This window comes from Macrosteles quadrilineatus, unplaced genomic scaffold (genome assembly GCF_028750875.1).
Source record: "Macrosteles quadrilineatus isolate MER2022 unplaced genomic scaffold, UCM_ALF_1.0 Scaffold_8__2_contigs__length_117827958, whole genome shotgun sequence".
Taxonomy (NCBI): domain Eukaryota; kingdom Metazoa; phylum Arthropoda; class Insecta; order Hemiptera; family Cicadellidae; genus Macrosteles; species Macrosteles quadrilineatus.
In genome coordinates, this window is record NW_026542601.1 from 81407042 (window position 1) to 81430072 (window position 23031).

General features: G+C 33.8%; 1 protein-coding gene across 1 annotated transcript; it reads left to right on the forward strand.

Annotated features, from left to right (window-relative positions):
- The first annotated feature begins 550 nt into the window (after positions 1-550).
- Positions 551-22662, forward strand: LOC129001228 (profilin). Its single transcript, XM_054428453.1, has 4 exons — positions 551-789; positions 15890-16061; positions 20916-21015; positions 21895-22662. The coding sequence occupies exons 1-3, from the start codon at positions 679-681 to the stop codon at positions 21011-21013; spliced, it is 381 nt and encodes a 126-aa protein (XP_054284428.1). The 5' UTR covers positions 551-678; the 3' UTR covers positions 21014-21015; positions 21895-22662.
- The last annotated feature ends 369 nt before the right edge of the window (positions 22663-23031 follow it).

Consider the following 23031-nt stretch of genomic DNA (forward strand, 5'->3'; position numbering starts at 1 on the left):
TTCATTAAATAAAACTAGAAATCGCTCAATTAAAATTGTATAATGACTTAAGTAATAATAAAATTAAACTGTCATAACCGAACCAAACCAACCAAACTTGCTGATAAAGCTGGGTTTTCCTAGGCACGGAAGCGGAGAGCGGAGAGAGGAACGCGGAGAGCGTACAAAGAGCGGTACAATCATTATCATGCATCCAAACTGTATAGATAGCATAGACTAAGATTTACCTAAGTTAAAATAAGTGGAAATGGAAGTGGAACTAGGTTTTATTTTTATATGTATGACATTTCGTTAAAGCTTTGTGGATTTCAAACTCACCAAAGCTTTATCCTTCTATTCTCGGATGCTGCTTTGTTTCAGAAAGTAGTTCCATAATCTGTTAATGATTCTAGCCAAAATACTTTACTAAATAAACATTACAAAATTAAATATGGAACTTTCTATATTTCTTTGTAGTTATCTGTACGTTTTTTTATAATGTTGTCTCACTTTTTGTTAAAAATATGATGTGAATCACCATGCGCATTAGATACTGTCATGTCATATTCTCCCTCCGCGCCAGTACACCTTCCTCCATCTGGAAAGAAGGGTGAACGAGACAACGAGAGTGTCGTGTCGCGTCAGTGGTGTAGTGCGAAATTTGTGAGTGAAATAACATTTTAGTGATTTGTGTACAAAATGAGCTGGCAGGATTACGTTGACAAGCAGTTATTAGCATCCAAATGTGTAACAAAAGCCGCCATCGGAGGACACGACGGAAATGTTTGGGCGAAATCAGAAGGATTTGAAGTAAGTGTCTTGTCATGAGAACCATGTCTGCTCAGCTTTTCGTTAGTTATATACCGGCGTTTTAATTGACGGGCGATATCAGCATTGTTTGATCCAAAAATCTTATAAATTTATTAATTCTGTTACATTGAGTGGACTCTTGGAAATCTTACTTTGCGTATTTTTTTAAAGTCAGTCCTACTAAGATGCAGCCTGTAATACTAAATTTACCGGACCTTGTTAAACTGCAGCCTGCAAAATGGCGTTGTGCGGTAGGTCGTGTAGTCTGCATGTTTAAACACATTTTCTCTCTCATGCCTTACATGCATACTTTGGTTGAAATTAAGATCTTTTGTAGGAGGATAGGCCAATGAATGGAAGCAAAATAGATAAACTTAGCCTCAATTCATTAGGTTGCAAGGCCACACTTTGCACCAAGTAAGTTAGGCCTAGGTAAGTTAACTAGGCCTAGGCCTAATCAATCATTTTAAATTGGGGCTAAGGAAAGTAACACTAATTAGGTCCTCAACCACTTTCTTTCAGAAAAATTTCCATTTCAATGCAGTAAAACTTTTAAATGACCTACCTCGGCTGCACGTTACTTGAGGTCCTACACTCATTTGAATGAAAAGTATCGAGTGTATATATATATGAGTGTAGGACCTTAAGTAAAGTGCAGCCGGTTAATGTAATAGCAGGTTAACTAGGCCTACTAAACTTACCCCGCACCCCCGCCTAAGTTACATCTACTGTAGCCTACTTAAGTTTAGTGAAATGTTAAGGGTAACTTAAGTTAGGTACGGTAGCGGTAACTTAATTGTGAACTTGAATAATATCTAAAAATAAAAAGGCCGCCCTTCATTAGTTTTCAGAAAGGATATGAGGTTAGGGGAAGGTGTTGTACCATGGACCTGTTTTGTGACCTGTTTTACCTTAAATTTATTTTGATATGACACTTAGAACACAATACATAGGTACAGTAACTTATATGTTACCGTACGTAGTACATAAAAGTAATCATTGTTCTTTAACACAATAAGTTTACATATACCTATTTTATTTATGTAAGTAACCCTTTATTTTCATCCAAATCAAATATTTTTAACTAGGCCTAGGCCTAATTTTAACTTATGGTTAGGTAAAAAATTATTAACATTAGGACCAAGCTACAATAGGCTTGCCGAGCTATGTTGTACCTCGGACCTACTTACATATGTTGTACCTTGGACCACTGATTTTAAAGTAGGCTAGAGGAAATCAATGTAGAAACACATTTAAATGTTAGGGCCTATAAAATTAATAAAGCCTAAGTTAACTAAATTAGTTTTTAGTAATTATTTGATATTTCTACAATGGGATATCTTGTAATTTTTAGATGTCTACTTGTACAGTATTTTTCACGCTGAATCCAAAAATGCAATAAGTTTTTGTCGGAGAGATTCCTAAGTGGCCGTACAGTTAAATAATTAATATTAAGCTTCAGTTTTGTTGATATATTAACATATTTGTGGTATGGACGAGTCCAAGTTTTAGTGGCGACTAACACTAAAAGGGGTGGAAGGTTTGTGGAGTGGAAACAGCTGTCAGTTGTTTACATTTGATACAAAACAGACAACACCACACACGACGCCATGGAGAGCAAAATCAGAGTTACAATATGCAATAACTAGATTTTTAAAAGAAAATGAACTTTGGTGCTTTTAGCGAATTTCCCATATAGGGAATAAGCTATTACCGTAGTACTCATGGTAAGACCTGGACGCGGGACCGATTTTTTTTTTCGTTTTGAGGTCCCTAGAGGCCAAAAACACCATCCGTTCAAATTCATATATATATATATATATATGTGTCCGTCAGCACGATAACTCGAGCAAAAATGATCCGATTTTGATGAAATTTGGTAGAAACGTGTAAACCTACGTTTATTCAAACGAGTTCGCGATCCAGCATGATCGGACCATGGGAACGGGTGTTTACGGGGGGTTTTATGGGGTAAAAATAGGTTTTTCCCATTTTTGACCCAAAAAACATAAAATTTAGCAATTTATTTCCAAACCATTTTTTAGAGCTTAAAAAAACAAATAATTTAGTATATTGAAGCGTTATTATGCGCCTAATGGTTACGGAGAAAATTCCAAAAAATTGTAAATTTAAAATTCCCATGTTATTCTTATGGAGAATGAGTAAACTGTTGTAGTTTGCTTGTTTATGAACATATTTTGATCAAATTTGGAAAATGTTTTTATTTCTTACTAACTATTAACATTTTACAAAAAAAAAAAACAGTTTTACCCTCCCTGATGCAGCAAACCTAAGTACTTGTTAAACTAATTCTATTTAAATCGGGAATAAATGCTATATTTTTAAGTAGACAGTTCAGTGTAAATCCAATCAGTCAAATGGAAATTCGCTTAGTCTGCAGGTTTGCTGCGGCGGGGGTATTTAGAAATACAATAAATCAACTATGATACATAAACTAATAATCACATGAACATAAATTATAAAACAAAATAAAATTTATTAACGTAAAAAATCAGTAATAGAAGCTAGGCCACTGCCGACATGATCATCGTCCTCATTCAAATCCTCAACTATTGACTAATGCCTCAACGTCTGTTACCGTAATGAATGTGCCATAGTGCATAGGCCTAATCTCTTAGTGGGTACCTACATAAAATAATCCCATTGTGTCTAATAAAGTGAAAACGTGCCAGAGTGCATAATTTAATGTATCAGCAACTAATAAATGACGTTACATAATCTAATCTAATCCAACCTAACCCAACCCAACCTTAATATTAATGTTTAAATCACATTTTATGTCAGCAAAGGCATGTGAGGAAGAAAGGTCGGACTTTATGCGGATTCGTGACTGTATTAAGTCCTTTGAAGTGAGGTTAGATTAGGTAAGTTAAATGTTAGGTTATAATGAACCAACTCATTAATTTATGCAACTGGTTGAAACACAATGGAATAACAATATCAATGCTTGCGCATTTTTGATATCGTTATTTCATTGTGTTTCACCCACTATATAATCGTGCAAAAACAGTCTGGAAGTAGCATAAATTAATGGGCCGTATGCATAAAAAAGAGCATTTGCTCAAAAGGAAAAGGTAGAAGGAAAAGCTTTAGTTTTTATTCATATCTTGTGAAGGTTTTGCTCGAAATTTCACAAGTAAAAGGTTTTACTTCTTTTTATGCATACGGCCCATTGAGTTGGTTCATTATAACCTAACCTTTACCTTCCTAATCTAACCTCACTTCAAAACACTTTAAAAAAAATACAGTCACGAATCCGCATAAAACCCGACCTACCTTCCTCACATGCCTAAATATGTAACAAATTGAAACTTATCAGATGACAACTACGATAAATAAATATTGTTCAATAGGTACCGGTAAGTTATCAACAAACAAAAAAATATATATTAGGCTACTTATAAGTAAATGAAACTGTTCCAAACTAACCTAACTAACCAAAATTGATGTAACATTTCAAAATTCCGTTTTGATAGCCTATTCCCCATGTCTTTTCTGTTAGGCATACAAAATTTTGAAACAGTAACTTAGCCTACACAGCAAGTTTGGTTAGTTAGCCTTTGTTAGGTTAGTTTAGAATAGTTTAGTTTCTTAATCCAATATAAGTTAACTCATAGGCTATTATTTTTGCCTAAACAAGAATAGTTCTTTAACCTATCTCTAATACGAGCTCAATAAATCGGTTATTGAACCAAGTATAGGCCCTAACTTAGACATATTTGTTATTTCTGTTTGTCTGTCTGTCTGTAATTTTAATGCGTTTGAATACATTAAAACAGATGGAATATGGTTTGTAAAGGAAAACAAAAATATCGATAGGGCCTATAGGTATCGAAAAGAGATCATCGATAATAATGAATGTTCGTAACAGGAAAGTAACTTAAGTTAGGCCTAAGTAATTGTGAACTTGAAAATTTAAAAATACCCCCGCCGCAGCAAACCTGCAGACTAAGCGAATTTCCATTTGACTGATTGGATTTACACTGAACTGTCTTACTTAAAAATATAGCATTTATTCCCGATTTAAATAGAATTAGTTTAACAAGTACTTAGGTTTGCTGCATCAGGGAGGGTAAAACTGTTTTTTTTTTTGTAAAATGTTAATAGTTAGTAAGAAATAAAAACATTTTCCAAATTTGATCAAAATATGTTCATAAACAAGCAAACTACAACAGTTTACTCATTCTCCATAAGAATAACATGGGAATTTTAAATTTACAATTTTTTGGAATTTTCTCCGTAACCATTAGGCGCATAATAACGCTTCAATATACTAAATTATTTGTTTTTTTAAGCTCTAAAAAATGGTTTGGAAATAAATTGCTAAATTTTATGTTTTTTGGGTCAAAAATGGGAAAAACCTATTTTTACCCCATAAAACCCCCCGTAAACACCCGTTCCCATGGTCCGATCATGCTGGATCGCGAACTCGTTTGAATAAACGTAGGTTTACACGTTTCTACCAAATTTCATCAAAATCGGATCATTTTTGCTCGAGTTATCGTGCTGACGGACACATATATATATATATATATATTACTAAGCAAATCAAAATACCACACTACCCTAAAAACATTTTATTTTATATTACTTACATGTTTCGGACATTAATGCCATGATCACAGTATAGTATATAACCTATTAGTTTCTTTTATTTACAAACATTATTAGATATTTCTTATTAAAGAACAGGTGATAATTTTTATGTTAAGGGAAGGAGGAGTTTTCTTTAAGATGTATAATTTCATTGAATATATATATATGAATTTGAACGGATGGTGTTTTTGGCCTCTAGGGACCTCAAAACGAAAAAAAAAATCGGTCCCGCGTCCAGGTCTTACCATGAGTACTACGGTAATAGCTTATTCCCTATATGGGAAATTCGCTAATACTAAAATAGTTTGGGCCTACAGAAAGGATATATGAGGTTATATAGGTAATGCATTATACATTTGTAGATCTTTTATAACTCCTAAATTTCATGTCCATCGGACTTTAAACTTGGAAAACTTGGGACAGTAGACCTGGGTTACCGGTATCTAACCAGTCCATCCCCGTGTTTAGTCAAAATTTCCTTCAAACTTAATGGAAACATTAAGGCCCGATTTCACCAAACTTAAAATGCCGTTTAACCATGCTCTAACTGCAGTTAACTCTTAACTGACAAAATTGCATTTCACCTTTCGCCGTTAAGCACAGGTCACACTAGGCTGGCATCAGCTGCGAATTGAAAGAAGCCGCTATTGTCAGCTTAATGTGACCAAAAAATTGCAGCCAGCAGGCGAGAATTTGTCAGCGGCTGGCGAAGTTGGACATGTTCAACTTTTGGTAGCAAGGTAGCGGCAACTAGAGGTCACGTGACCACTTGCACTCGCTGACGCCAGCGAGTAGCATAGTCTTACCACCTCTAGAAGCGTGCCAGCGGCGACCAAAGATTATTTTCAACTTGGTTTTACCATTGAATATATGTAGCTACAGTTAGTTACAGTAGGTATATATATATAATTTAATGGTTTTACACAGAAGCAACTGTCTCAATTTTTAAATTAGAGGTTTACTTATTCTAGTAATTCCTGGAATTTATGTGGTGTGACATTCGTAAAATATTTTTGTATGTTTCTGATTCATCTTATTTTTATTTTAGCAACCGGCTTGAAGAAGCTCCTAATCTTTCCTTACTGTGTTTCTTTTTTGTATCCAAGGCCCGGTCCACTAACGCCTCTTCTTTCGGTTAAGCATATTTTAGTAAAATTTTTTCTCTTTCGCAAAAACCCTCAATATTATATCAATTTCTGGTTTATAAGGACCCAAGGACCAAATGACGACAAGACAAACTGAGCTTTAAACTAGGCGATTAAAAGTAGAGACTTGTAGCGTAGAAATTACTGAGCTTAGGTTGTCGGGGAAGCAGATTATTGATTTCTTAAATTTATTCCAATACTATGCGTGCTTGTGGGACGTTTCTTTAAAGAAGTAGAAACGTCAAATAAACAGCTTACAGTGAGTTGTTGCAAAACCTCACACAGCGAACTATTCCTTCTCACACATCATCAAAATCACGTTCATCAGCGGCTGACAAGCAGCCTGGGGCGCCTTGGTGTGACCCGTCCAAAAGCCGCTGCTTGGTGGTGCTGGTGCCAGCCGCTGATCACTAGCGGCTGGCGAGCAGCCTAGTGTGACCTGTGCTTTAGAGCTAGTTTAGACTAACTCGCCGTTGGATAATTAACTGCCCAATTCTGACCGGTTAACTTCTTTAATCTTTTGTTACAATAAGTAACTATCAGCTGGCTTTTAAGTTTTAAGTTTATATGGAAAGGCCAAATGCTAGAAGAGCATACGATACGTTGCTTTTGAAAGTGATAGTGAGGAAGAGTAGGGTACCTAGTCTATGTAGTTCACCGCACTAGGTGGATATGGGAAAGGTTTGATCATTTTAATAATTTAGTCAAAATTGATTTTATTACTAGATATGAATTATCAAAACATTATGACTTTTTCTTTAGGTTATCCCACAAGGTTTTTAGTAAAAGTGTACTGTATCTCTATGTACGGTATGTGATTAGCAATCGCGTGAACTGATTGGCAATCAAAAGTGACTCTTATCCCGGCTGAAAAGATGTTTTTCTACCACCATTATTAAATTCCTTTTTTGATTGTCAACAAAAAAAAGGCTCTCCCAATGATATAGGCAGCCCTAATTTTCGGCTAGCCTACACACTTTACAGATAAAACTCGAAATTTACTATGCCAAAAAAGATCATATATTTAACATAGCCTATTTAATATTTAACATTTCTGTTGGGTATTTTTTACAACGAACTTGTACTAATACAAATACGTTTTAGCGATAAAACAATTAATCTGGAGTCGAAAACGACCGACCGATTATTTGCCATTAACGTGAAATGCTACGTACCGGTATTGATTTAGGCCTACTGATTTATTAACGGTCAACATTGATGAGATTACCTTTACCAGGCAGTTAAATGTTGTTTATTTGATCAACTGTTCGTGTAAAATTGAACAAACTAAACTCAATAGCAATTTTCCTGGTTTTGGGTAACCCTAACCCTACGCTCAAACAATTGTTTTGCGTTCGGTAAGACGTAATTAAGGGCAAAGTACTAAACCTTAATTGTCATTATTCTTCTATTATTTATAGAAAATCATTATTTTGATGGTATCATTATTATGTCTCGTCCTTGTAACTCTTTTTACCTCCAGTTTTTTTTTACTGGTTTGTTAACAAACAGAAATCTTGAACTTCCCTTTAAAAAGTTGGGTGGATTTTTATTAGGCCTATTGATTAAAACAGCAAAAAACTCAATCAATTTGTTCTCCAATTGAATCTGTTTTATCAACATTGCTTTGCCTTTATTTACTCATATTAGGTTTTACCTAATTGTTTTACCATTTGCATTTATTCTTGTTTTCTGTTGTTATTTTGTTCTTGTTGCTCATTGTATTCTTGTAAGCTTGCTTTCTCCAGTTTGATTTTCACTACCTCATAAACACTGATTTTTTTCAAGGTTAAGGTATGTTTACTTGTTCCCAAAACAGCCCGGTATGACAGTTTCACTCCCACTGCCACCTGGATTTTACCATTGATAAAACATACTCACCCAAGTAGATTTCTCATCCTTATGGAACAGCTGAAGACAATTTTATTGTTAGTTCTGTACAGTTTATGTAGAGGTCGTGTTTTGTTTACAATTTGTTTCCCCTTATTACAGTCATTTAAAACCTCGTTTAACCAAATAATACGATCTAATCATAAACAATAACTTGTCTCCTAGTTATATAACCAACCAGTAAAGCACAAACCAAGAAATTAACCCTAAAATAATAGAAACAACATTTTTTCAACACTAGCGCCCAGTGTCACCGTACATGAGCTACACACGAAAAACGTGCGTCAAAATTTACAATGGGATGACAAGTCTACTTGTGTTGGTTAGTCTATGATTTTACTCTAAACTTTGGTTTATTAAACCAGCGTTAGTTTTGACGTGTTTTCATTGGTGTAATCAGATTTCCTTAACTGTGGTTTAAATCTTCAGTTAGTCTTAACTAAAGATTAACTTAACTATCGTTAGCGTGCATTTGGTGAAATCAGTTATTTACCAATGAATGGAAAGTGTTTAGAAGTGTTGAAGTGTAGAGTGTGAAGTGTTTAGTATGGAATGTGTTGTTAGAAGTGTTTATAGAATTAGTCATCTATGATTATTATAAGAACCAGAGCCCCGATTATTATGAGAATCGCAGTAGCCTACATTATCAAGGGTGTTTGGCGAGTTCAAGATCTAATGGCAACTAGGCCTAGAGCACTTAAAACTTGAGTTAATTAAAGAGGTGAGGAAGTTATGTGAAGAGCAAACAGCTGTTAACAAACAATGCCAGTAGTTGACGACATGTAAACACAATCTTACTGTAATAGCAAGCTTCATCCAATTTCTTACTTTTATTACCAAGGTACTTCAGCTTGTCTTCCATGACCATTTCTCTATGAGCAATGATGCATCTAGGTTGTTGGCAGATGTATCAGGAAGGCTGCTTGATTGAAAAGCTTTGTTAAGTTAGTGATTTGAAAGGTATTAATCATGTCTGTAGGCTACATGACTTAGTTAGTCACTCCTGAAACCTGGTTTTCTTAAATTAGGTAGGTAGTGTTCTGGTAAACTATACGGTCAATTCTGTTGAGTGTGTACTGCAGGCTATTGTTCTCTTTAGAAGTTTACTCAACTAGGTAGGGTAGGCTAGTATTAAAAAATCTTTGCCTCAAATCCATAGATTGGTCCTGCCATGATCAAAAAGTATTAAAGTTTAAAACTTAAACCAATCTTAATCCCTCGGTTTAATTAGTAGGCCTATACCTATGTTTATTGTTTTATACTAAATCATATCTTAAGGAGTTTTTGTATAAACAAATCTTGACTGAGAATGTAGTAAAGAAATTCAGTTAGCCCAATAAAATCATTAAAACCCCTATGTTGAAAGGATAGAGCTACTGTATTTGTGTATTAAGAGCACAGGGTACGTCATTGCCCCTCGAGAACTGTAGATGGCCGCACAAAGCTTTCAAAGATGAAAGTGACCATACATTTTGAGAGAGAAAATGACTGTTTAAAGTTGTAATAACTACAAGATTTTGTCCTGCCACCTTAGTTAACTTAGCTATCATAACAAATCAAATCAAATCAAATCAAATCAAACTTTATCGTCACAAAAACGTTCATACATAGCATAGTACAAAACAGGTGACATTGTCAAAAATTATAACAAATACATAGTTGGTCATCTTACATTCTATAGTTAAAATTTAATTAAAAATAAAATAAAATACTGACTTTGATTAAAAAATAGTTTACAACAAATACTCATTAATATGGTAGTAGTTTTTTTCTATTAAAAATTTTGATAGATTCTTTTTAAATGACATTGTATTGGCTATATTTTTTAAACCTAGTGGTAACTTATTGTACAGCTTTTTCCCCATGTATGTTGGTGTCTTTTCAATGAGACGCAGACGATGGATCGGTAATTGAAAATTATTTTTAAACCTTGTGTTGTATCTGTGGTTAAAATTATCATTTAATAAATTTTCATAGTTTGTACCATTACTAAGGTTTTGAATACTATATATAAATTTGGAACAGTTAAGATGTTTAATTCCCTGAACAGCGATTTACAAGATTTCCTAAAATATGAGAATGTCATTATTCTTAAAAACCTTTTCTGTACTTTAAAAACTTTAACTGAATCGCATGATAATCCCCAGAATTCAATCCCATAGTTAATAATTGAAAAAAAGAAAGCATAATAGATATCAATTATAGTTTTAAGGTCAATATAATTACGTAGTACTAGCATTTGATAACAGGCTGAATTTAATTTACTAATAATATTATCAATACAATTACTCCAAGAAAAATTAATATCCAGTTCCAAACCAAGGAAATTTGTGCTGCCACTGAGTGGTATCAACTGGTCCTGAACGATAATTTCTGAACTGTAGGGCCTAACCTTCTTTTGACTGTGCGGTACAAAAAATTTAATAGTTGGGTTTTATCTTGATAAAGTTTTAGTCCATTAACTTCAAACCAGCTTGCCAATTCATAGAAAGTTTGATTAATTTTATGCTCCAATTCAAAATGGGACCTAGCTTTGATAATTGCTGTTGTGTCATCTGCATATAGAATGATTTTTGTTGAAACATTCCTAGGTAAATCATTAATATATAGTAGTAAAAAGAGCAATGGTCCTAAGATAGACCCTTGTGGGACACCCATTTTGATCTTCTCCCAAGGAGACTTAGATACTAAATAATTTTTTAAAATTACAGTTCTTTGGAACCGGTTTTCTAGGTATGATTTAATCCATGTAATTGATTGCTTTGAAAATTTGTACACTTCAAGCTTTTTTAAAAGTAGGCCTATGCTGTGCTTTGGTTAATACAATCAAAGGCCTTGGAAAGGTCACAGAAGACCCCCATGGTACTCTGTGACCCATCCAGAGCCCAAGATACTTCGTTTACAAGTTCGTTTAGAGCCCCTACTGTACTGTGACCTTTTCGAAATCCAAATTGCTCAGCGACCAAAATTGAGTGTGCGTCTAAAAATGTAAAAATTTGATTTACTTTTCAAAAATTTAGGAAAAAGAAGGAAAAACTGAAATAGGACGATAATTATTAGGATTTTCTTTTTTTCCTTTCTTAAAAAGAGGTTTTACTTCTGCGAACTTTAAATTTTCAGGAAAAAAAGAAAATTTAAAAGATTGATTTATTAAAACCGATATAGGAACAGCAATAGAGTGCATTACTTTTTTCATAATCTCCAATGGTATTTCATCCCATCCTGCTAATTTTTTATTTTTTAATAACTTTATTGTTTTAATAACATCATCTGGAGTCACATTTAGAAACTAAATTTTACTTGACTTAAATTAAAGTCAGTCTGAGTAAAGGATAATGCTTCCTGCTCACATGGTTGAATACTTATATCATTGCACAGTTCAATAAACTTTTTTTTTTAAACTAGCTATATCATTTCCATTTGTAATAGGCATACCGTTATCTATCACAATATCAGGGAAATTAAGACAAGGTTTATTACAACCGAAAGCAGCTTTACTCTTATTTTCTGCATTTTTTTATAAGACTAGAATTATACATTTTCTTTGACAATTTACAAACGTTACTGAAGTTTTTTTTATAATGTTTATCATAATTAATAAAATTTATATCGTTTGACTGCTTTGCTAGTCTACTTAGCTCTCTCTTTTTAATACTCGATATCTTAATACCATTTGTTATCCATTTGTTGTTGTTTGAAGGTTTAACTTTACTACAAAAAAATTTCAGGAAAGCATTCATCAAAAATTCTTTAAAAACATCCAAAAAAGTTTGAACAGTTTTCCTTAAACATTTTATCTAGTGAAACTTGCCAATTAGTAATACTGATTTTTTTAATGAATGGAAATAAATATTTTTATTTGCAAAAAATCTTCTTTTAACCCTAGGTAGATCAGTTTTGTGCTGAGATGAAATATTTCTAGAAATATCCACAAAGATTGCCCTATGATCTGATATATACCTAGTTCTAGGTTCATTGATGCAGTTTCTTCACTTGTTTTTAACTTTAGTGATAGTATTGTTGGTTATCCTTGTGGGAGAAGTTAAGTTTGTAATAAAACCGTAAGTCTCTATTAGAGAAAGAAACTCAAATCTTTGCTGTGGTTTATTTGTGTATTCCAAAACATCAATATTGAAATCCGCTGCAATGTAAACATTATTTATTTGGTTTTCTTTGTTCAGAATCCTTAATAAATCTTCAAACTTATTTAAAAATAATTTAAAGTTAGAATCATCTGGTACTCTGTACATTAATTAATTTTTTTAACACACAAATTAATTTTTTAGTTGAATGTAAAATTTCATTTAAGCTTTTTTAGATTATGTTATTTTGCTTACCGGATGTAAGTGTTTTATAGAAATGCCAACAGTGAAATCAGCTGATCAGGAAATGTGACTCACGCGAGCAAGAATGAATAAAGCGGAAATGAGCTAGGCCTATTTTGCGTACTGTTTACTGGTGTGGCAATGTGATGATTGCACGGGTTGAAAAAATAATAAATTAGGCCTAGAGACTAATACAAATTTTGGATTTTAATTTGAGTTTAAACATTACCTTAAAATCTGAGTTCCTCTTTGACGGAGCTGTTAATGGTTGGTGTAAACATTTTTAGAAAAGTGTGTTGTTAATTTTTACTGCGCCTGTCAACTCATCATTTCGGGAATTTATTTGGACTGGTTTGTGTAAACCTTTCGTTCCAAATAACCAGGAAATGATCTGAGTGCTACAAGATCACATGATCTTGTTTGCCAAAGTCGATCACCGAAATGATGGATAAACCTCCTGAAAACGTTGTGTTCAACAACTGCATAGTTTCTTGTGCTGCATAACATGTGGCTCCGTTTTCTTAAAGCCTCAAGTCGTTCAAATTGTTATTTTCACCTGATTCATCCCAAATACTACAAAAAATTATCGCTTGACCTGATAAAGTTCTCCATTGACAGTAGGCTAACTGCATCGCTATGAACACTTCCACAAAATTAAGGGCCAATCACGCCTCCTACCTATAGTCTGTATGATAAAACCTGTCTCTTGTCTATAGTTTTGATATTTTTTAGGCCCAGGACTGTCACAGGTAGAAATAGGGTCGGGAAACAGGTTCCATCCTACAGACTACCTAGTACAACATTTAAAACCTACCTACCTAAAATTACCTAGTACTAAAATTTTGATTTTAGTACAAAATTGTACTAATACAAACTAATACAAACTACAGTAGACTCCCTCTTATCCGGACACCTTTTAACGGGACTGCACTAGGCGGAAATGACATTTTTTTCTAACCAGTTATCAGCACATTAGTTTAACCGGACTAGATCGTAAGGAAGTGGGCGGTACCGGTACTGAAACAACTGTTCTCGTGGGAAAGATTTTAGACCAGTGATCACGTGTCTACATACAATTCTCTCCTAAATTTAAGTCGAATATCAAAGTAAACGGTCCGTTTTAACAAGTTTTTGGGGACGTCGGTTTAACCTGAAAAACCGTTTTCCGGACTGGCCTAGGTACCGAGGAGTCCGGATAAGAGGGAGTCTACTGTACAACACATTTGTGGTATAAGCCCTACCACAAAAAATATTAGTACTGTAGCTATTTAATGTAGGCCTAATTATGTAATAAGTGCAACCAATCCAAATTGTAACCTAGGAGCCTAACTAAATTTCCTGTTACATTTAAGGTAGGCTAGATAAACTTTATGTTAGGACAAAAAATATGAATGTTTGTTACTGGTAGCCACTCTTTATATTTTATATGGTACGCAACAATGCCATGGATTTATTGGTTGGTTAATGCGTCAGATCAGATCAAAAGCTTCAAATTATCGATCACTAGTTTATTTAGTTTTCTGTCACTAGCTTAAATATTTTTTACGTTTTATTCACCGTTTGTTCTTTCACTCTTTCAGTGATGCAGAGACTGAACAAAAACAGTTTATAGTGGTCAAAAACTGTTTTGTCTCTTGTAAACATTTACTGTAACTGAAGGGACAGCTGTAAAATTATTATTCACATTTAAACCGTTATACAAAAAGTTGGTTAGAATAACTGGATCTTTGAAAATGGACTCTAGAAATAAATCAACTGTGAGGGGTGCAAAGCCCTTAAGGAAATTACTTTTTTAATTACCATCCAAAGGTGCACTATAGCCTATACAGTGTGGTAGAAAAGTCCCGAAACGCTTTAATAAATATTTTACCAATATATAGATCTAGTAATTAGACTTGGTATATCGATACAGTAGTTATAAATCTCTACTCTTTTAAGCTATTATCACTTTTTTATCCCTTAAGGGGAACGGCCTACGAGGAGTCCAAAGACAAAATTCTTAAATGGCACCATAGATCGAATTTGGTATCACATTAAAGGTCTTAGTTAGTAGAACAAATTGCCGCAAACCTGAACTCAATAGGACAATTGAGTAAAAAATGACAGCTGTCCAAAGGTTCATTGAATTTGCATTGCTATTATATGCTACCTCCTTGAAGGGGCGACCGCGAGAGTTTGGAAAAAAATCATTAACAAAAGCATAGGTTGATATGCACATCAAATTAAAGGTCTTAAATAGTACAATACAATACCGCAATTTTGAGCTCAACAGAACAACCTGAGTAAAAAATGGCAGCTGCAGATTCAAGAAATATTTTAATGGCTGCCATTTTTGACTCAATTGTCCGTTTGAGTTCAAGTTTGCAGCAATGTGTTCTACTAACTAAGACCTTTAATTAGATGCCAAACTCGACCTATGCTGCTATTTAAGAATTTTATCTGACTAGACTCCTCTTGGGCCGTCCTCCCTAAGGAATAATAAGGTGAAAGTAGCTTCAAAGAGTAGACATTTATGACTATTATTGATATACCAAGTCTCATTACTTTATTTATATTGGTAAAAAATATATTAAACCGTCCTGGGACTTTTATATCACACTGTATTAAGTTTTAAGATGGCACCTCAATTGAAAAACGGTGAGCCTAAGTAAGACGGCTGGAACTCAGGCATCGTACTTTTTAGTGTAGCATTGGATAATGAGCCAAAACACTACAGTAAAACCTCGATAACAAGACTCTCATGGAGATAATTTAATGCTCTCTGATGCTAGAATGATAACTCTTGGTAATCTTGCTGGAGGAAGATATCTTCCCGAGGATGAACTTATTGGGAAGCTACAGGCATTCATATTACGCCTTGACTTGTAAGGTCAACCAGAAAACAATTGTCTAGGGTGCGCAATAATAATAATTTGATTTTGGATGAAGTGCTTCAAGGTCTCGACCTGCCCCTGTTAGGTAAGATAAGATAACTTAATGAGACTTGTAATCAAGATCGACTCTTAATTGAGGTTTCCAATAACATGTGATTAGAGGTAATATAAATTCTTGGGGATTAAAAAATGACTTTTTCTTTAACTTAAAAAACCAATAAGGTTTCTGACCACATTTTATTTGTTTCAGGTATCAAAAGATGAACTGTCAAAACTGGTACAAGGATTTGAAAAACAAGATATTTTAACGTCAGGCGGTGTCACATTAGCTGGCAGCCGATACATATACCTTTCCGGCACAGATAGAGTCATCAGAGCAAAGCTGGGCAAAGTAGGAGTACACTGTGTAAAGACGCAACAAGGTAACGACAATTTTCTTTAGTCTTTTTACTTTTGGTTGAAAAAAAGCCTATAACCCTTAGGTCTAGCCTGAAGTAATGTGCAAAACAGTCCCAAACTCGTGCCTAGCATCCTAGAACAAACGGAAAACATCTGGATCACCAGAAGAGAGAGATCCAATGAAGTCTCATTGGAGCTCTTTAGTTATTACGATTGGACCATTAGATATGTAGCGCAATATCTATTTGACTACTAGTTGTTGCTTTGATAGCAATGGAGAGCCTAAAATTTTGGAGAGTTGCTTAGTTTATTTATGTCAAAATCAAGACACACAGACACACGGTTTTGCGATAAATTTTTTGTAATTGTCCTGAAATACACTTGATTCCTTGATAGTCCTACATACTACATACCTCACAATACTACATAACATTGATAGAAATTATCCTAAATATTGAAATTTTAATTGATCTATAGGATTACTAAGAAGTCGTCCTAAATTATATTATAATATTGATAGTAATTGTAACTTGTTATAAAGGCCTAGCTCAATTTGAGAATCTATTTGTGCCTTGCTACCTAGGTCTACTTAAAATAATGAATGTTTAAAATTTATAAAATTGTGAATTTTCCATAAAGGGAATAAGGTCCGTACGGTAGGTCTAATGGTAAGAACTGGATCCAGTACAAATTTATAGGCCTATTTTTGTTTTGAGGTCCCCAGAGGCCAAAACCGTCAGCCGTTTTAATTCATAACAAAACAAATTATTTAGTACCGGTATATTGAAGCGTTGTCATGCTCTTTTTATGGTTAGAGAGAAAATTAAATAAAAACAAGAAAATCCCCATATTGTTATTCTTACGGAGAATAAGTAAACTGTTGTAGTTTGCTTCTTTATTGAACATATTTTTATCTAATTAGGAAAATTGATTTATTCCCTTCTAAACTATTAACTTATTAACTTAACATTTCAGAAAAAAAAACAACAGCTTATTTACTGCCCTTTGTAGACCTAAGTACTCGTTAAACTAATGTTAAAGTATCTGAATAGGAAATAAATATAATCATATAAAAGAAGATATGTGAATTAAAAAATACAATCGGGCAAATAGAAATTCGCTTAGTCTAGGCAGGTTTGCTGTGGCAGGGGTATTTTATCAGTATGTTATCACCCATGTGTTTGAGCTTGGATATCTGCTACAAGCTTTTCTAGATGTAAAATATCACATTAAAAGTATAGGCCTAATAATTGTTCATTATCTTTTATTAGGGTTGTAAACGAATTAATCACTGATACCAACTGGTAAACTGAGTATAAAAAAACTCAGGTCAATTCAAGGATTTTTTATACTTTCCTATTGTTTATAATGGTTAATGCTGAAATCAGTACTATTAAAGGTTTAGTGAAACCCTATGTAAACGGAATACTACAGAATATTAAAAATCAATTTAATTCTAAAATCTCTGTATATAGGCCTAACCAATCATGTTAAATGTAAAAATACCCCCGCTGCATTAAACCTGCCGACTAAGCGTTTTTCCATTTGTTTGAATTGATTTTAATAACATTAGGTTAAACGAGTACATAGGTTTGCTGCTACAAGTTAACTAATAAAGTGTATTTTTCAGTAATATGTTAATAGCTTAGTACAAAATAAATAAATTTGCCAAGTTTGATCAAAATATATCCATAAACTAGCAAACTACAACATTTTACAATATCCTACTAATATTATAAATGAGAAAGTTTGGATGTATGGATGTATGGATGTATGTTTGTGACAAGTGAACGCGAAAAATACTTGTCGGATTGGGCTGAAATTTGGCATGATGATAGCTCACATTCCCGATTAACATATAGGCATATTCTTATTTCAAAAATCCTTTCGGGCTCCGCCCCAGTGGCTCTGGAGTTTCCCATGTTAACCTTATGAATGGTACTCATATTTAAATGGAATTAATGAATCTTAACAGCTGTTTCAATTAAACAAGTTGGTTCTGTTTTATGATGTTCAATAGCATTAAAGTTACAAGGATTGCCAACAGGGTGCAGCACTATTATTTCTTTTACATTTATGACAACAGCTAATTTGCAACCAAAAGGTGAGTGAGCGTAGCGAACGAACTTCAACCTGGAGGCGAGTTAGCGTAGCGAACGAGCTAACCTGAAGGCAAGTGAGCGCAGCGAACGAGCTCCAACCTAAAGGTGAGTGAGCGTAGCGAACGAGCTCCAACCTAAAGGTGAGTGAGCGTAGCGAACAAACTTCAACCAGGACGTGATTGAGCCATGCGAACGAGATTATCTTGAAAATTAAGAAGTTAAACGGGGCAAAGCCCGCGGGTTCCAGCTAGTTCTCCATAAGAATAACATGGGAATTTTAAATTTACAATTTTTGGAATTTTCTCCTTTACTAATAACCATACAAAAACACTTTGATGCCTACTAAACTATTTGTTTTTTAAGCTCTTTAAAAACTTTATGTTTTGAGAGTCAAAAACGAGAAAAACCATTTTTTACCCCGTAAAATCCCGTTCCAATGGTCCGATCAGGCTGGTTCGCCAACTCATTCAAGTTTATCCCGCCTTACACCTTTAAACCAAATTGCATCAAAATTGGACATACAAATTACTCAAGTTACCATGTTCACGGACATATATACATATCTATATATATACATATACAACAATTTGAGCGAATTATGTTTTTGGCCTCTGGGTACAAAATGAAAAAGTAAATCGGCCTCGGGCCTAGGTCTTATCGTGCCGCCTACGGTAATAGCTACTAGGGAAATTCGGTAATATGTTTAATAAAATTAATTCCAAATGTAACCATAAAAAATCTAATTTGTAAATTTTAGGAAGTAAGGGGTCAAGCCGCTTTCTGTTGTAGGCCTAAAACTTTTTATGTCCTTTTCTTTGTTAAATGAGATTGGGATAGACACTGAAAAGTTATGCTATATATTGTATTTGACATGTATCTAATAAAAGTGAAAGTGATGACATACACTGAGCTGATGATCACAAATTCTATTGGCCAGGAGAAAGTAAGCCGGGTGATTAGCCTTGATAAGCCAACAGGTGGGCTTTGACCTTGGGCCAGATATATTCTTGGCTGCTTCAATACTGAGTGGGACTAAATCTATCCTTGCTCTTTCCATCACGTAGCCTTTATACAAGTATAACAAAATTTTATATAGCAACTGTATACACAAATCTATTTTTTTAAATAATCGATAGTGGTTTTCTGAATATCTACCATATATCATAGTTTGAGATCCATATTGTCGTTTGTTCCTTAACATATTTGGCTAAGCTGAGCCAATGACTTGCTCTACAGCGGACAGTTCCCATTGCTTAGCATTTTCCAATTATTGATCTCTGAATTTTTTATCACGGTAATGATTAACCTGGGTTTCATTTAACATGGTGCAGTTTTAGAGGGGTTAATGTATACCGTAAATAAATAAAATAGCATGTTTTATAAATATCTATTGAAGTATGGGTCAGCAGTACAAAGGCAGGAATGATGTTTTGAAATTCATAAACAATTCATCGGTGACCTTTTTTAGTCCAAGAATATTCTGTTGCTACATGTTTAAAAAAACTGTTTCCAAATTTAAACCTTATATACTGCCTTAATATACTGTTCAGGGGGGATCGTATAAGGTGTCTACTAATGATTTCAAACAAACCGAAGGTCCCACAGTGATGTAATGAGAACTTTTCCCACTAAACCAACTCTAAGGAATTACTTTCGTTTCTCAGAAGTAGAATTTGATTATTTTGGTCGGTTTAAAAATTGTAACTCTTTATGAGAAAAATTTTAGTAGCTACCGTATTATTTTAAAATTTTATAGCCTACCCTAAAATATATTTTTCTAAAAAATGCAGATATCTCTACTGTGATTCAAATGTTGCACTCCTTATGAGCTGAGCTTTAATTTGATATGCAATATCACAATAATAAAAAAAATCTTGTAAAGATTATTTAATAGGCTTATCTCTATAGAATCGCCGACAAGTTTACTTGAGGAAAGAATTGTAGTTAAAGATTAAGTTTCCTACGTTTAAAATGTGTCAAGGAAATAAAATTTGTTTTATACTAAGGTGCAGTAGGAATCCTTTTGATCAACAAAGCCATTTTCAAGGCTATTTCAAATGGCTTAGCTGTTAAAATGTTAAATCACAAAAAAGTTAACTCTCTAACTTAAAAATGTATTTTTATTCTTAAAAAAAAACTAAGTAGGTGTGTTACAATCATTTAGCTAATATAATTTGAGACACGGTACCGTAACATGTTTTTAATCAGGCTTAAGAAAAATCAAGAAGAGTTCTCAACTACTGTTTCTTGTTACTTCAAAACAAGGTTTCAGTAATTGCTCTGCGGAAATTTACTTCAAAACCTAAATTAAGTTAATTGTGTCATTTCGGTGAGAAAATAGACAAACGAAATTCTACATCCTCGTACCTCTGAGTTGCTGATCTCTGTCTCATATCACTTACTTGTACTGGTTAAAAATCTCACAGTAAAATAATTTTGTGCACTAATTTAGTAGAATTTTTTAACTTAACTTTAGGTGATGGTATGATTATCATGTCAGGTTTTATGGTTGAAAGAACTACGTTATAATGCGGTTAAATCTAGGCTGTAATGATGTTTCTTACTTTGCTGGGCTTACATTCTTTCTATTCACCCCACTCTTATTTTAGCTTACTAGTGAAAAGGCTAATTTTAGTACGTAGTCAGCTCATTTTACAAGATTAGGAATTTTACGCAGAATTATTGCAGGTCTGAGAAATCAAAGCAACCTTACATCAATGTAATTGTTTATGTTGTACCGGTACCCTCCGACTCAGTAATGTGTTTCTGTTGCAGCTGTTGTCGTTTCATTGTATGAAGATCCTATCCAACCTCAGCAAGCAGCGTCTGTAGTGGAAAAGTTAGGAGATTACCTAATGAATTGCGGCTACTAGAGGTAAGTTAACTCGACCTTGAGATACTTAATACTTAACCTTGCCCACCCGAATATCCTGCTTTTCTCATTAACTGGATGATTTCCAACCGCTGGTTAATATCATGCTCCTTGGATGGATCTTGCTGATCTATAAGGATCAGTAATCCACATTAACACTCTTGGCTACAATTTTAACACCGTTAAATGTTACCAGAGTAGGTCAAACCATTACTTCCCATGTAATGTAAAAATTTAAAGAAAATAAACCTGGTGCAATTTGTTGAGATGGTTTACCAACTAATGGCATTATTCTGTGTTAAAAGATACATTTAGCTGTTTGCTATGATATTGCATTGATTTTAATTAATATTCAACCCAATACACTAGTACTCTCTGGTGCTCTAGTGGGATGGTACTGAACTTCATCTACCTATTTTCTTAGCTTCGGAAGTCTATTCTGTCAAACTATGTTGTCATATTAATGACTTCTTTTATACTTAATATGTCATCTTAGGTAGTCCACTTTAAAAAAGTTCATATTTGGCTCGTAGAAAAAGATCAATTGATATCTTACTCTTGACAAAGAGAAAGAATTTTTGATGTTTTCTAAATAGGTAATCATTAGTTTTTATCTTTTGGGAAAAAGTATTGTTTTTGGTGTACAGCTGTTTTTTAATTTCAACCCAATCTGTTTCTATGTTGAGCTTGGAAAAAACAGCTAAACTTCAAAACACACTAACTTGTCATTTTCTTATCACAGCCCGAAAACTAACTTTCATCAATCAAATGCTATTAAAACGCCTCCAACCTGGGTTGGTTGGAATTTTCGAAGATATCAACTCAAAACTAAAAAAAGCAGTTTTGTGTCCTACAAAAAATGAAACGCTATTCTGTTTGCAGATGGTGGCAAGTAAGATGTGTTGTTCTGTGGCGAAGGGCGGACTTCGGAGCTAGGCATGCAATACAGCGAACAGCAACAGAACAGCAACCCGAGTGTATTGTGGACCATGTGAAACAGTGACTCTGCTGATCCTACCATCGCGACGCGGAGTTCAACGTTTCTTTCAAATTTATACAGTGAATTATGCTATTTGTTAAACTACCCTTCGCTATAATTAAAAATCGAGTTTTAAAAATGAAGAGAATCTCTAGTCCTGCCTTTTTACTTCTTCGCCTCCGACATCTGGTCAAGTGCGGTTGCATAAGCCGGCCCAGGCTCCGAAGTGAAGCGCTGCCGGCGCTGGAGATTTTTTATATTTAGATTATATTGGACAATTCCAAATATCAGTGATGAAAAATTATGCTCAGTTTAGTGCTACGTTTGTTATTTTGTTAATCGGAAAGGTCTATTCATTAATCACCATCGAAATATCGCATATTTAGCAATTTGTCTAGCTATGAAAATAATTGTATAAAGGATTCCATTGTATGTTTGAACAAATTACCTAAAGTTTAGTTTTTGTAAATTGGAAGATGGAGGAGAGCTTGCGAGAGACATTATGTGTGCCAATGTTCATCCGTTGCTGCTGGTTTATAAATATTTTGTATAACTCATTTTAATGAACTGCTCTTTATTTCACATATATTTGTGTGTTTATTGAATACATTTGTACTATTCCTTTATAAACCCCACCCCAAATATTATTAATAAAAAAAGTTGCATTTATATGTTTACAGTGTTTCTTATTTTGTTCCTATTAGTTTTGGTTTTTAGAAAATGTAGCCTGCAGTGCTTAAAAGTAAAGATAGCATTATTTTAAAATCTCTAAATTATTATAGGTTAAATAGGTTTTAACATAATTATAAATTAAGTGTGAAATTTATAAAACAACTTAGTTGTGTTTACCAAATCACCATTGTATTGATTATATATACTGGGACCTACTTACTATCTCAATATTAAATTATAATATCAATTAAAAGATTATTTTTTCTAATTCCAAACTAATATCACTCAGGACTAAGAATATTTTAACTAACCATTCTATTGATGGGAATGAGGTCACATTCTACTGTATTACTGCTGTGAATAAATTT